The sequence below is a fragment of the Brachyistius frenatus genome, unplaced genomic scaffold, assembly GCF_029030835.1.
Source record: "Brachyistius frenatus isolate BFR_SWC_R1_liver_20210118 unplaced genomic scaffold, ASM2903083v1 Contig_109, whole genome shotgun sequence".
NCBI classification, from domain to species: Eukaryota; Metazoa; Chordata; class Actinopteri; family Embiotocidae; genus Brachyistius; species Brachyistius frenatus.
Window position 1 is genome coordinate 467,146 of NW_027210708.1, and position 14,780 is coordinate 481,925.

Genomic DNA, 14,780 nt, shown 5'->3' on the forward strand with positions numbered 1-14,780 from the left:
AGGGTGAGGAATGTTAGCACGAAAAAATATCTATAGCATGTTTTAGAGAATGTTATCCTCCTTAAAGAACATTATGGGAACAAAACAAACCCAACAACTTACCACTGAAAATATTATTCAAACATTGCATAATATGCTCAGAACATTTTTCAAACAAAACAAAAATACATAGTTAGGAATCTAACGTGGTTCCGCAAAAAAATAAATAAATGTAAAAACAGCTTTTTAGCTCGGAGAAAGCTCCCTCGTACACGTGAGCCCGCTGCTGCACAGATGTAAGAGGGATCGTTTTGTCTCGATGGTTTCAGCACAAAGTGGTGGGGAATGAACAAAGTAGAAGGCCACAGTTTTATAAGTCAACAATTAATCTTTATTTTATCGAGTTTCTACGGTTTTGGTTCTGTAGCAACCTACTGGATATTTGTAATGAAGTGCAATTGTACTCAAGCCGGTTACAGTTGAGAGCAATGACAGGCACACGTTTTGTGCAAATTTAACAGCATTAGAACGGTTCCTACATATACACAGCAAAAAATACATGCCAGAGGAAAAACAATACTAAATCAGTTTACATCGACAATAGTTAGGAAGACGTCCCTCGAGAACGATGCCAATCCAAGCTAACACTTTAAGAGACACACATTTTACCCATAGCTGACATACGGGAGAGAACAACTGAGTGCACAGTCTTCACACAGTATGAAATGTGTGGTGTTATCCAGCTCCACGGACCGAAACCCTCCAACCTGTCCTCCCAAAGAACACATTAAATCAGAATCCAAACATCGAGCATTGCCATTTAAAACTAAATATACTGACGTTACAAAACGAAAAACCCAAAGTCCTGTGATAGACAAAAGAGATAAACCTGCTGGCTGTCTGCCTCGAGAAACTCCGAATGCTTCGTCTTTCCTGCTTGTCTGGCAGTATAATGGCAATGCAAAACTAAAGGTTGGGGGGGGGGGTGCAACTTGAAAGTATCGCAGGCCACACGAGACAACAAAACCATCTGGAACACGGGGGCGACGGCGGCCTCGGTAGAGTCGACTGCAGATGTTTTATCGAAAAAAGAAAAAAAAAACACCTTCCTAACGCTGCTTTATAGCGAGGACTGGGACAAGACACACGGCGGCTCAATTCTACATCTACATACCCAAAAGTAAAAGTTAAATAATGGAAATGATTTGGCTGCCGGGGAGATTCAGTTTGTGTCCGATAGCTGTTAAATAAATTGCGGTTATTGTCTTTAAAACATGCGGGAACACAGGGTTACAAGACTGAACTCGGTCGGTGAGCCGGGAGATCGTGGTAGCCGGTCTGTCGTGCTGTAACTCGGGACTTTAAAAGCTAAAGTCTGGGTACGCGAGCCTTCTTCCCTCTGTCGTCCTTCACAGTGAAGGTTTAATCGCTGACGGGCTAAATTCACCCCCCCCACCCCTCCCCTCTGGAAACGCTCGCAGCGGCTTGTGTCGGTTTCGACGTGTCGGGTGTGTTGCATGTTGCGACATCTTTTCTGAACACGGCTGCTAAATTTGTACTTCTGCTGGGAGACTTGTTTAAAATCCAAATCGAAAACAGTACAAGATTTAAATCACGTGCATCTCCGCGCGACACGATTCTTTGAAATCTGTAAAACAGCAGGAGTAAACTCAACTTCTCTTGTGGAATTTGTTTTTGGCCCCATTATTAAGCTCGTTTTCATGATCGCATGTTGAAATCTTAATGATGAACTGTGGAACTGGTGCACGCAGTATGATTTTTACCATCTGAACCAGCGGAGTCTCCTAACAGGGTCGGGCAATGCCACTCGTGGAGGAAAGCAGATGCACCACTACATTCTACAGCTTTCCATTATTGTACAATCAAGGGCCACATCGAAATCTTTTACAACCTAGAATTTAACAGCATCAACAAAAACTACTTCAGTTGCATTCAAATGGCAACGATGGAAAAGTAAACTTACTGTAACATACATATTAAATAGTGTATAGTCCATGCAATTGCGCACGGCCGGTTTTGCATCGTTATGGTATGTCGTTATTAGTGTATGGGAGACATCAGCCACCAGTGCATTTCCGACTTAGGTTCAGGGAGAAGAACTCCTAAACACCAATCAGAAACTTTTCAGCCCGACTTGAAGAGCAAGATGGCCACTTGGCCCAAATAGAAGTAAATGAAATGCTTCGTCTCGTGGGTAACGTAGCTGCCGAAGTTCCTCCCGACGATGCAGTGCCAGGTGGGGTTATACTTCTTGTCAAACTCCTGAAAAGAGTCAGAAGGAGGAGATTAAAAAGCGCCATTCAGGGATACTGAGAAAATGATATCTGAAATCAATCAGTAACGGTCCAAAACCAAAGGATATTATGAGTGAGAGAAGAAGAAGAAGAAGAAGAAGAAGAAGAAGAAGAAGAAGAAGAAGAAGAAGAAGAAGAAGAAGAGAGAAGAAGAAGAAGAAAAAAAAAACATCCGGGTTTTGGTCCTCAGGGAAGATGTGGTGGTTTTAGCAACCTGGTGAGAGTTTATCTTCTGCAATAAAAAAAAATAAAAATTAAAAAAAAAGGGACAACGTCCAATATTTTGCGACTGTTTTGGCCAATTGCCGGTGCCAACATACGCTGTTCCTCACAAACTCTTCGTAATGTTCGGGATGCTGGTTCTTGTGATGGAGGCGCCTCCTTACATAAAACCATTTCAAATAACTTCGCTATTCGTTTCGGACACTTGAAAAAGCCTCCGAACCGCAGGCGTATCATTGCACCCTCACACAGGAAACACGGTGTGGAGCGTTTAGTATTCACTCTGATTAAGCATCCAGTGTTTCGGTATAGTTAAAGAATCGCGTCGGTAGAAATGTACATGGTGGACCAGTCCCAATCATTTATTTTAAAGCCTTTATCGGCAGATAACCACGATGTATCGATATTATCGTGCATCCCAACAACTGGTGATAATTTATAGGCTCATTGAAGCAAATTTGCATCTAGATTTAACCCTTTTCAGACCAATTAGTGACTGAGATAAAACTTTACTGGTTCCAAGCAGAGAAATTGAGCAAACTAGTATAAATAAAGAGATTCACTGGAATATATTACCGGCAAGTGTGGATGAGAAACTGTTATGTGTAATATATACATTTTCATCTAAAGCCTTATGTCTTATTGTGTTCACCTGTTTTTTTTTTTTTAATTTTTTTAATGTATTCTACTTATATTTGGTTTTTTTAAAATAATTTTACTATTTGCCTTTAATTTGTATTTTGTACATTAGGGTCCAGCTGTTTTGATTTCTTTACATTTTGTATTTGTGTTGTGTTGGTAGCTCGTCTGTAAAGCACTCCGAACAGCACCAACCTTTACGACAGACACCGTACAAATAACATCTGACTGAATCGGCTCACCGTGTTGGGAAATCGGAAACTATAGACACCTTTCTTTGGTGTCAGGTTAAAATATTTGTGAACAAGGTGATTTGAGGGGATTTGTGGACCTTAGTAATAATTTATTAAAAAAATTCCCGCTTGTGGCCTCATCACAAGAGCCTCATCTCCACGCTGAGCAAAAATAGATGTGAGAATACACAAGGCCCTGAATTTGCAGATCATGTGCCCCCGGTGAGAGCTCGCAGAGCTCCGCTTGGATCCACCCGTGCGCCCGTCCTTTCTCACCTTCTTGATGTAGGCTGCGATGTCCTTCTCTATGTTGTACTTCTCCATGGCCTGCGTGGCACAGTCCACGGCGTCCTGCTGCATGTCCTCGGACATGTCCGCGTTCTTGATCACAGCTTTCCTGTCAGTCATGGTGGAGGAGGATGATGATGCCTGCTGAGGAAGAACAGGCAGCACACGTTCAGTCAGACGTACCGCACTGAAAATTGACACCGCACGTGGTGGTGGTGGTGGTGGTGGTGGTGGTGGTGATGATGGGGGTGGTTTAGGCCAGCCGGATCATCGCAAACATCGTTTACGCGTAGAAAGCTGCCCGTCTGATACGGCGTTTTCTCACCTCGGCACTCATCTAAATTCATAACTTCAGCTCGTGTATTTCTGTCCGTATTCTTAACTGGACGATGACTTGAACGTTGCATAGATTGGCTGCGAAACTTGATACAGGTGGAGTTATATTACTTGGCAAAATCACTTTCTGATAAAAGCAGCTTCTGCATCAGGAGAACACAAGTATCACAATGTTTCCAGATAACGATGAGCTCACGCAAAACACTCCTTCCGCTACCTGTGCTAATACAGTCTTCACGTCAAAGCAGTCGGAATGCATTCAAATATACAATAATAAAAAAATAAAAAAATAAAAAATCACCATTATGAGAAGAACTCGAATCAGAAATATGTGTCTTTTTCCAAATGAGGAAATTTGCCACTCACCTCTGTTTGAGCCGCGTGAAAACACTTCTTTCCTTAAATATGGATTTCACCCAGCCAGTGGGGAACGCTTTAGATGATGCTGCGGCTAATTGCTTTTTAAAGATTTACACAATAAGCATGTAGGTAGGTTGGCTCTGTGCTGCGCTCCGGCAGCTCCCCGCCCCTCTGCCGCATGCTGCGCCCTGCCATTGGCTGCTCTGCAGCCTCCCCGTGTGTCGCGAGCGTTTTTCTCCAGCTCCTGTCTGCCGGCATCTTATTTCATCCCACAATGCATCATTCACAGCGCACACCGCCGACCGTGGGCTAAAAAGGAAACGAGACCTCGGCGGGTAGGTGGGCACCGCTCGTCTGCGCGTAAAGGCCTTTTCGTCAGCCGCCGTCACAGCCGAGACACCGGAGCTTTGAATATTAAACGCACGAGGTTGTATTGTGCTCGCGCGTGTTTAAATATCACGACTGCGGCCGCAGCTGCGCTTTTTAAGACCCGTTTCTTGCACCGCTGGCTTTCCGCTTTACCAATTTAAGCTGCGTAATTCGTTGAGGAATTGTAACTCGGGACCAGAAAAACCTTAAATTTGATTTGTATTTGTATTTGACAAGTCACACGATTTAAAATGGATGAGAAATAAAAAAAAACAAACTGAAAGTGTCTTTGTTTGAAAGTGTTTTTATTGAAAATGCTACGAGAAAAAGTAAGGTTAAGCAAAATCAAAACATACAAACTACTCCCAAATGAAACCCCTTCCCAACCTCCCCAAATTTTTTAATTCCTTCATACCAGGCATCTACGACTCCATCCTTTGATCCAACTTCCTGGTCCTCAGTTTCGTTTTCTTGTAAAATAAAGCCATTATCACTGAAAGACTTTAAAGATAGGCAGGGAGGGCCTAATAAAAAAAAAAGAAAAAGAAAGTTGCTCTGGGACTCCCGATAATTAGTTCTGAAATCAACTCATTTGAATCCTGGAAATCTGATCCCGTTCCGAGCATCCATCCTTGCCTATCCCTTTCCTAATCGATCCACTCATCCAGCTCCAAGGATTGGGATCCACTGAGCCACTCCTCCAATCAAAACCTTGAAATACCAGGAAGAAAATCAGAGGCAGACTGTTAGAATAAAATGTCAAGATTTTTGGGCCTAATTTTTTTTTTTCCATTTCAGATCAAGAAAAAGAAAAATGCCGCTGAGCACAAAAACTATCACTCCCTGAAGTTAAAACATTTTAACCAATGAGGACATTTAAGGTAAAGTGGGACGCTTTTGAAACAAACTGATTCAGAATTTACATTTGACAGCAAAGATACACTTACATCACAACACTTGATCTAGGACTGCATATTCTGTCACAGGCCAGAGTAGCATGTTAAAAACTGTGTATATTACAATGTACAGCACATATGGCTTAGTTAAATGACATGCATGACATGGCAACCGATCAAAACGTTCAATTTATGGAATATGAAGCATACCATTGCCTCGACCTGATTGCTCCTAGATGTCCTATCCTGACCATACAAATGAAATGTGCTCCACAATGGTTTATTCCAAATCACTTTAATCCTTCTCTTCAGATGTCTAAAGGAAGACACAAGGGTAAAATACAGTTAAGCATCGGGCTCCCCGTCCAAACAGCCCACCCCACATACCAAACGAGAGAAGCTATTAAAAGAAATTTAAAAAAAAAAAAAAAAAAAAAACTTTTTTTTTTTTTCCCAACACTTGCAAAAACATTGAGTGCATCTCAGAACAACTCAACGTTTTTGGAAGTTCGAAAGCACATTTCCTATTGTTGCAGAAATCGAGCGGACAGAAAGAACGGGGAGAGAAGGAGAAAGCAAAAGGACGAAGCAGCTGGAGAAGAAGGGGAAAGGTTTAAAGAGGGGGACGGGACGGTGGGGGTACATCTACATACCAAGATCATCCACAAGGACATCGGGACAAGAAATGCAAAAAATTTAAAAAAAAGCAATAGCTGACATCTGAAGAAACTCATAAAAGGTAAAAACAGGAGGGTATACATCAAAAGGGCAAAACATCGGTGGTAGAAAGGTTTAGGAACGGGAGCGAGAGCGGCTGTGACGAGGCGAGTAGCGGGGCGATCCTCTGCCACGACCACGGGAATTGCTGCGACTGCGGCTGGCGCTGCGACTGCGGCTCCTGCTCCGGCTGCCACGGCTGCGGGAGCGTGATCTTCCGTAACTCGGGCTGCGGGGACCATCTAATTTCACACGAATGTAAGCGGTCTCTCCCTGGCGGACACAAGAGAACTTGACATTGAAAAGACAACATTCCTGCCAAACGGTGGAAATACCACAGATGGAAATGAGGGCCGCGGTGTTCTTCATGACATAGCGGAGCACATCCTGAAGTACTCACCTCGACACAGCAAAGACACACTATCCATGTCAGTTAATCAAAGCCGTAAACATACCTCGTGGGAGCGGAATTTGGTGTTGTCCAGCTTTCGAACGGCATAGGTCATGTCCTCTTTGCGCACAAATTCTACAACCCCGGTTCCATCTCTGTAAACGTCAGCGTAGCACACGTCGCCCGCCTCACGCATGTGGTCCTTCAGGTCCTGCCAGCTGCCGCTCTGGGGGAGACCTGCGAGGGGGGGGAGAGAAAAACAAAACAACAACCAAAAAAAAAAACTAGGATAGCCGACAGATGGTCCACATTTGTGAGAATTACTGGGAAGATGCGTTTCCCTCTAAATGGTTGCTGCAAGACTGGATTTCATTTGGGTTTTTTTTTTTTTTTTTACTGTAAATACAAAGAATTTGAAACTGGATTGCACCAAGGATACCAAACATCAACACTAACCGTCATGGCTCTTTATTTTACAGAAGAAATATTACGGCCAGCTCCCGTGTGTTATGCCTTTTAACAGGCATTATTATTCCTGGGAGTTAACTGCAACGTTTTGAGCACACGCGTTGCATTTCTAGACTTTTTGGACGACTTTGGTCTCGGGTCTTTTTCACATCTTTACAGGACCCGCTCATTTAAAGTTGTATCGCTGTACGTCACTGCACATAAACATCATTTGAGGACATCTCGAGATGAGGAAATTTCACGACAATACAATTGTGCCACCGAGTGCAAACAAATTGAAATGTTCCGGCAGAACCATGAAAAACAGGCGTATTTCTTTTTGCATCCGGACGGAGGATTTCCTCGCGTATTCTTCCGCAGTGTTTGGCCGAATTCAGTACATTTTTCTCCCAACACAGATATCTCTGGCTTTACCTAAACGTCAATATGATGCTCAAAAAGCACGTGTCCGTCATATGCATTTGAATGCGTGATCCTCATTTGACGTACTCCACTTCCAACTAAGTTTGTAACATGTGAAGTAGGCTCTTAAAAACTTTTGGAGAGATGCGTTCATGAAGCGCGTAAAACAAACCCCCCCGCGGACATGATCGTACTTCTTGCCGAGTAAAATAACTTGACCAGCGTCCTTACCCGACACGATGACCCTGTACTCGGAGCGTCTGGACGGTGGCCCGTATCTGCCCCTGGGTGCCCCGCCGATCCCTCCAAACCCGCCTCTGGACCCCCTGCCGCTCCGAGGAAACTCCACACGCAATCTGTACCCGTCGTAATCGTACCCATCGCGCCCGTAGACGGCATCGTCCGCGTCCCTGCAGTTCAAAAAAAAAAAAAGGCGCAGAGGTTAAACAAAAGCACGTGGAGGGCTGCGAAGTTGAACCTACACATGCAGAGGTAAACAAACAAACAAACAAACAAATTAATTAATGAATTTAAAAAAAAATGTCAGCCATGTCGGCGGGTAGCTTTTTTTTTTTTTTTTTTTTTTTAACCATTCAACAACGCCTGCTCGTGAACACTTTGCGTAAGTGCACTCAACCGAGACGATTTTAGTTTCTGTTTGTTGAACTACAAGGAAGCGGCCAATAACATGCACAGTAAAAAACAACAACAACAACAACAAAACCGTGGCGTTGTAAAACAGCGGATTTAACAGCATCTACAAATCTGGAGACGAGACGAGGCAACAGATCTGCGTCTGCAAGGAGGCAACAGACAAACAAAGTTGAAACCGAAAGAGCGCACACACACACACACACGCACGCACGCACACACACACACACACCACGTTTTGTCACAGGAGCAATGCAGCTGTGATCCAAGGAGTAGTCCGAGCCCGGAGTTAGTGCGATTACGCGCGAGCAGGGTAGCAACACAATAGAAGCCGTCTCCGGCCTAGCGGGCTTCTCCTCACCACCGGGCTTCTCCTCACCACCGGGCTCCTCCTCACCACCACCAGCTCCTCCTCACCACCACCAGCTCCTCCTCACCACCACCAGCTCCTCACCTGGGGTCTTCGAATTCAATGAAGGCGAAAGGCGGTCCTCCTCTCCGGTTCTTCAGGTCGATGTCTCGGATTGTTCCGTATTTGTAGAAGACGTCCTCCACGTCTTTTGTGCGAATGTCCGGGGGCAGGTTCCCAACGTAAATCCGGCAATCGTTGTTCCCGGCGGGGCCTCGCACGACACCCGACATCGCAGCTAACTGCTAATTAAGGCTAACCGCGCGTTGGTCAGAAAATATTCGGAAACGGCTGCTGCAGCCACGCCGAGGATTTCCCTCCGAGCGGCCTGCGAACGGTCGAGCAGGAACGGAGAAACCAAACCAGTCAAATTGGCGCCGTTTTACGCCACAGTCTGCAGGCTATTGAATAGGGGGAAGGGGGGGGAGACAATGCTCTCGGACGCGGCGCCCACTGGTCCCGTGTTTTTTTTTGTTTTTTTTTTTCCCTTCAGGAATCGCGCTTCTTTGCAGAGGGAGGCGTTCGTGAATACCGGAAGTAACCTGATACATCCGCCTTACAAAATAGTCCGCCAATATGAGCAGGTGTGTGTCAAAAAGACATCTTTTTATTTTCTTTTTTTAATTATTGTTTCATTACATGGTGCACGTGAATAGACATGGCTGGGAAGTTCTTCTTCGGCCTTTTGCTTTTACTCCATCAAGTTCAAAGCTTTAGTTCCCAGTTAATTTGCAGGTTGTTGTTATTATTATTATTATTATTATGTCCACAAAATATACAGAACAAATAAATGACTACGCATTATTAGAGCTACCCAGTAGAACATAATGTTAAAATTAACCCCACCTTTACTGTATCAGCTGCAATATTAAAGTAGCCGACAAGGTAATATGGCCACATTCATGATTATGTTCAATAATATAACGTATAATTCAGAAATGAGTGCTTCTACTTTTGATGCTTGAAGTATAATTTGATGCTATTTTTATACCAAAAGGCTGTTTTTCTGTACTCCCTCGAGAAATAGTCACACTATTAAAGGAAAGAAAATTTAAAGTGAACAGGGCAAAGTTCAGTATTTTCCAAAAAGGCTTAGAAAACGTCTGTCTTTAAATATAAAATGAATGTCCTGTATTAATGTAAGTTATGTTGGTGTAAAGAGGTGGGAAGAGTTCTATACCCCCAATGAATGGAAATGGAGAACAAAATTAAATTGTTGTATTATCACACCCTCATTAATTTACTGGTTACCTTTTATTCCTGGCAAAATGCAAAATGTAGGTACAAAATATAAGGGTTGTACCTAAAGAAGTAAAATGAAAACTGTTTGTGTCACAACTTAAAAAAAAAAAAATGCAAATACATAAGGCATGTACAAGTAGCTTGATTAAAAACAATTGAAATAGCAGCAGCTTATGATATTCCATAGTCTCACTCATTCGTGCAGGAAAGTCAGTTTATTATTAGTGTTTAATTTCTCCTTAATTGTAACTTGGATAATCCATTACCGTGAATTTATTCACTCCATCCATTCACTCAAACAAGAACACACCAGGCAAAATGAATATTGGAACAGAAACCAAGAAGTATAATTAAGAAAAGATCCAGTATTACGTGTCAGATTACTTTTCAACCAAATACATTCTCAAATAAATGTATGTAGCATGTTTGAGGACATATAGACAGGAGTGTCATATTGTTTTGATTTGGAGGATGACGAAAAAAGAAGAAATTAAAATGTTATGGCCTCGTGACCGTAAAAGGAGCGCGACAGTCAACAAATCCTGCTAAAACAGAATGTCTAAAGCAGATTTTACTGGGTTTTACACAGTTTTATTGCTTAAATGCTCACATTCAAACTCTGTTTATGAGACCACTACAGATCGAACTTTACTGAGAACTTGTCACACACATTTCGATGTAATATTTATATTTCTGCATGTTCATTGCTAAATAGATCATAAAACTAAATTACACAAATCCACACACACACAACACACACACAAAGAAGCTTCACACAACTTTTGTATCCTTCCACATAATCGGCGGGTAAGACTTACATCACATATTTCCACTACTTAATTAACTGACATAAACTAATGTCATTGCTCTGCAGCCAGAATTCAATGTACTTGCAGTGCATGGCCGGTCAGTATTATGATACTAAGTGCAGGATTTAAAAGCTTTAGTCAGGGCTCTGTCACAAGAACATACTTTACATCCATGACAAAAGTAAAGCAAACATCTTTCTTGCTTTCGAAATACCCAGAGGCCATTGGTCTGATTGTCCTCATTGACGTTATCTACATTACAATTCCTCTGTATCTTGTTACGGTATGGAAGAACACGATGCCTTCTTATACTGATCAGTATGCATGGCAGGGGCCGTAGATGCGCTGGCCGCCGTCGCCGTGGTTATCCCCACCAGTATACTTCCCCTGACACGCCATACTGTTCATCTGGGGGCAGGACAGACAGCGAACCAGCAAAGACCAAATTAAGCAAATGCCTGTTGGTGTGTTTAAAAAAAAAAAAAATCTGCTAAATAAGAGCTAAAAATACCTCTGCTCTCTTGATGAACTGCTCCGTGGCAGCTTTCTCGTTCTCTTTATGTCCTCTCCAGGTTCTGAGCGCAGATGCCTGCAGGGCTCGGCCAAAGGAGAACGTCAGGATCCAGGGTTTGCCCAGAGGGCAGTTGTTGATGGCACTGAGGTGGACAGAGGCCTCCTCTTCACTCTGGCCACCTGAGAGAAAAGCCACTCCTGCAGGGAAGAAGAAGAAGAGAAAAAAAAAAAATCACCGGATTCGTCTCTGTTTCTGCAAATTTCATACATTTCTGTTTTAAATCACCCGGAAACGGCAGCGCTTAGACTTAACCTGTGACCGCTGGGGGAACAGTGCGGCGCAGGGCAGTGATGGTCGCCATAGCAACCTCCTCTGGGCTGTACTTGGTGGAGCAGCTGTGCCCAGCAGTGACCATGTTGGGTTTGAGGAGCGTGCCTTCCAGGTACACATGATAGTCCGACATGGCCTTGTACACTGCAGCCAGCACCTGCAGAGGCAAAGCATGTCTGGGATATCCTTCCTCGCTGTCTCACTTTTTATTCCCGTAAGAAACGATGTCTGACACACACGTGCACATGCAGTGTGCGAGAAAAAGAGAAACGCACCTTCTCAGTGATGTACTGACTCCGCTTCAGGTCGTGATCACCATCAGGCAGAATCTCCGGCTCTATGACGGGCACGATGCCATGCTGTGCCGAGTGAGGAGGGATTATCACACAATACAGACGCATCACATGACATGTTGCACAGTCAAGCTGTTACGCTATGTAGTATTGAGTCCTGACCTGCTGGCAGATGCTGGAGTAGCGTGCAAGAACATTAGCATTTTCCGTGATCGCTAGTTTAGATGGATTGGCGTCGCTGAGTTTGAGCACACAGCGCCACTTTGCGAAGACGGCTCCATCCTTTTTATACTGCGCACAGCGCTCTGACAGTCCGTCCAGACCTACAGAGGAATGTCAAAAGATGTACTGTTAATAGGAAGTCCGAGGGGTTAACATCAGCTGTTGTTTAAGGGTGAGTTTGCGAGACCCTGTGTGGTGGTTTCTCCACAAGTTCCTGCCAGCGGGATAACGCCTTTGTCGACCTGAGGAATAAGGAACACTGATTTTTATTATGTGCAGAAAGAACTCATAATTACTTCAGAATTCATTAACCCGAAGTTGCAGTCTTTTTAATTTAAAAAAACCCTCAACTATACAGAACACCACATTCAGTATGAAGCTGCCAGACCTTGATGCCAACCAGGATGCCCCTGTCCCGGATCATTTTGACGAAAGACACGCCATTATCAGAGTGCTGGTACAGCGTCTCGTGGAAGAAGATGACCCCTCCGATGCAGCTGTTGATACGATCGTCCGCACTGAAGAGGATCTGACGAAACTGCCTGCGGTTCTCCTCCGTGTTCTCCACTCCGACCTGGGCCAGCCGCTTAGCCATGCTGCCTGAAGTTACCGTGTATAAGTGTGTGATGTATAAACCAGATGTTAATGGTGTTTATCAGTGACAGAAAGCACATTTGGTCATGCACAAGCAGAATGAACGTCATACATGTCCGAAGAAAAGAAAGACAAGAGTGCTACAGACCCACAGACTCGTCTGCAGCCAGGATGCCCTTCCCTGGAGAAACTATGCGTAGAGCAGTGTCATGTAGCTCCCTCTTCTGAGCCTCTGAGAGAGTTGGGAACTGGTGCGTCATGCTGAGCGGCTGATTGCACGATTAGCCTGTGGAAGAAGATGTGACCTTATAATTAGTCACTCGTTAGCAAATAGAAATGGCAGATTCGATCCTCCCTAAAAGAAAATGTCCTCAGTTTCCCCCAAAGACACATTTCATGTCATAAAGGGAGTGGAGCTGGTTTAGGTTGTACGATACAGTGACGACACATCGGTCCTTAGTTGTATCGTCTAAACTGGGTTACAATGTGTCATGAACCAGCTGAAGTACCCACATTTAAAGATGCGGGGCTAAAAAAAAATCATCCAGCAGCAACTGTTTGGGCCATAACACTTTAAATACATGCTTTTTTGATAATAGAAAGAAAGGATCTACTACTATTACTACCTGTGGTTATAGATCTAGAATTAGATACCATTCTTATTTTGAAATCCCAGATATAATAGCCACATGTTGCAGTAGCACAATAAACCGTCTAAGAAATTTTAATTGGCGTAAAAGAAGGAGTGAAGTAATAGAATTGCGGCATGTAAAAAAACAAAAAAACAATCAGTTTGGAAATAAAGTCTTTTAACTGAGATAAAATATACAGTTGATTTTAAATGCATCATCTGCAAATTGGCGCACAAGGACTTAAAGCCAGAGAAAAAAAAAACCTAAACTAAAAAGTTCTTACCTGGAAGTGGAATCGAACGTGTCCCGTCCACAGATGTGATGAACACTGATGGAGCCGCTCCGTCAGCTCCAGTTTGTATCCAGCTCAAGTGTGTCACACCTCAGAGGCCGACACCCCTGGGCGGGGCTTGTACGCCCACCTTTGCCCCATATACGTAAGAAAATCTTGATCATTCATTGTTCTATTTAAATGTAGTGATACTTATTGTTGTGCGGCTCCTTTTTTTACTCTGATGCAGCAATTTTAAAATTTTCTCAGTCACTTTACAAATCCAGTGCTGACAAACATTCAGTGTTGTAAATAAGTCGAGTTTAGCTTCGATGCGTTTGGCTATTTTTGGGTCCCACTTCATATTCAGGCTGCTCGCGAGTCGTGGATTCAGTCAGAGCCCCCTATAGCAACCTAATTTAAGCGTTGAACGACACCCCGTGGCGAGCTATTTTTATTCTAATTAGTAAAAATGTGCCCAGAGGAACGTTTCAAGTCTCCTGATAATTTGGTCCTCGCCATCAAATTCACAGGGGTGTTTCGGTCTCAGAGCAATTCGTGCTCTCGGTGGCTTCTCTTGTGCGCTTTAAACTGTAAAGAATGTTATGGAACGTTTCAGAAATAGAAACCGTTTCCAGGTTCCAATCAATGTAAATGAACATGTGGCCCAAATTAGACCGAAATGAGGTCAGTCAAATCATTTCCATTGTGAAGAAGAGGTTTTTTAACTTTTTTTTTGCCTCTTTGTTTCAGGTACATAAAAATGTACAAATACAGAAACCTGTTATTTCATATACAGTGTGAGGTGTTAATGACGCTCTTGTGTGAGACAAACAGGATCATGTCTCAGCTTTTGTGCTTGGTTGTGATTAGTTGAGTGTGTTGATCTGCACGGTTGCAGTATAGCTGCCTGTTTTCTGATGTGTGCTGTTATGTAACGGCACTGTTTGGCGGAACTCAGTGAGATGTCTCTCTGGCGTTTCAGGGGACTCCTTTCATTGCTACAGTGGGTCAGTGTGCCTCTGAAACCAGATATGGGCCATTGGACTGCCTGCCACTATACAGCCACAACACAGACATGGTGGACCTGACTAAGACAAGGGCCTGAGAGGGAATTCAATGTCAGGAGGAAGCGGAGAGGAGGAGCCGTGCACTCCCATTGAAGAGATACCGTTTTAAATAGATAGTACAGCAATTA

General features: G+C 43.6%; 3 protein-coding genes across 5 annotated transcripts; all 3 read right to left on the reverse strand.

Moving 5' to 3' along the window:
- Positions 1-347: 347 nt before the first annotated feature.
- On the reverse strand, positions 348-4,556 carry dynll2a (dynein, light chain, LC8-type 2a). 2 transcript variants are annotated; one of them, XM_069712364.1, is made up of 3 exons: positions 4,379-4,556; positions 3,665-3,817; positions 348-2,262 (listed from the first exon to the last, which is right to left on the reverse strand). In XM_069712364.1, the coding sequence occupies exons 2-3, from the start codon at positions 3,794-3,796 to the stop codon at positions 2,125-2,127; spliced, it is 270 nt and encodes an 89-aa protein (XP_069568465.1). In that variant the 5' UTR covers positions 3,797-3,817; positions 4,379-4,556; the 3' UTR covers positions 348-2,124. The 2 variants fall into 2 exon arrangements, with proteins under 2 accessions (XP_069568465.1, XP_069568464.1); XM_069712363.1 differs by having other exon boundaries at positions 3,665-3,820; positions 4,379-4,553.
- A 469-nt stretch (positions 4,557-5,025) lies between these two features.
- On the reverse strand, positions 5,026-9,182 carry srsf1a (serine and arginine rich splicing factor 1a). 2 transcript variants are annotated; one of them, XR_011311508.1, is made up of 5 exons: positions 8,721-9,182; positions 7,847-8,025; positions 6,810-6,982; positions 5,848-6,627; positions 5,026-5,452 (listed from the first exon to the last, which is right to left on the reverse strand). XR_011311508.1 is itself a non-coding variant. In XM_069712365.1 (4 exons), exons 1-4 carry the CDS (start codon positions 8,906-8,908, stop codon positions 6,430-6,432), a joined length of 738 nt encoding a protein of 245 aa, XP_069568466.1. In that variant the 5' UTR covers positions 8,909-9,182; the 3' UTR covers positions 5,026-6,429. The 2 variants fall into 2 exon arrangements, 1 of the variants encoding a protein (XP_069568466.1); XM_069712365.1 differs by having other exon boundaries at positions 5,026-6,627.
- Positions 9,183-10,242: 1,060 nt separating this feature from the next.
- aldoca (aldolase C, fructose-bisphosphate, a) lies at positions 10,243-13,693 on the reverse strand. The gene is made up of 9 exons (XM_069712387.1): positions 13,595-13,693; positions 12,828-12,965; positions 12,474-12,685; positions 12,273-12,327; positions 12,026-12,186; positions 11,846-11,929; positions 11,553-11,727; positions 11,238-11,437; positions 10,243-11,134 (listed from the first exon to the last, which is right to left on the reverse strand). The coding sequence occupies exons 2-9, from the start codon at positions 12,937-12,939 to the stop codon at positions 11,042-11,044; spliced, it is 1,092 nt and encodes a 363-aa protein (XP_069568488.1). The 5' UTR covers positions 12,940-12,965; positions 13,595-13,693; the 3' UTR covers positions 10,243-11,041.
- Positions 13,694-14,780: the final 1,087 nt, after the last annotated feature.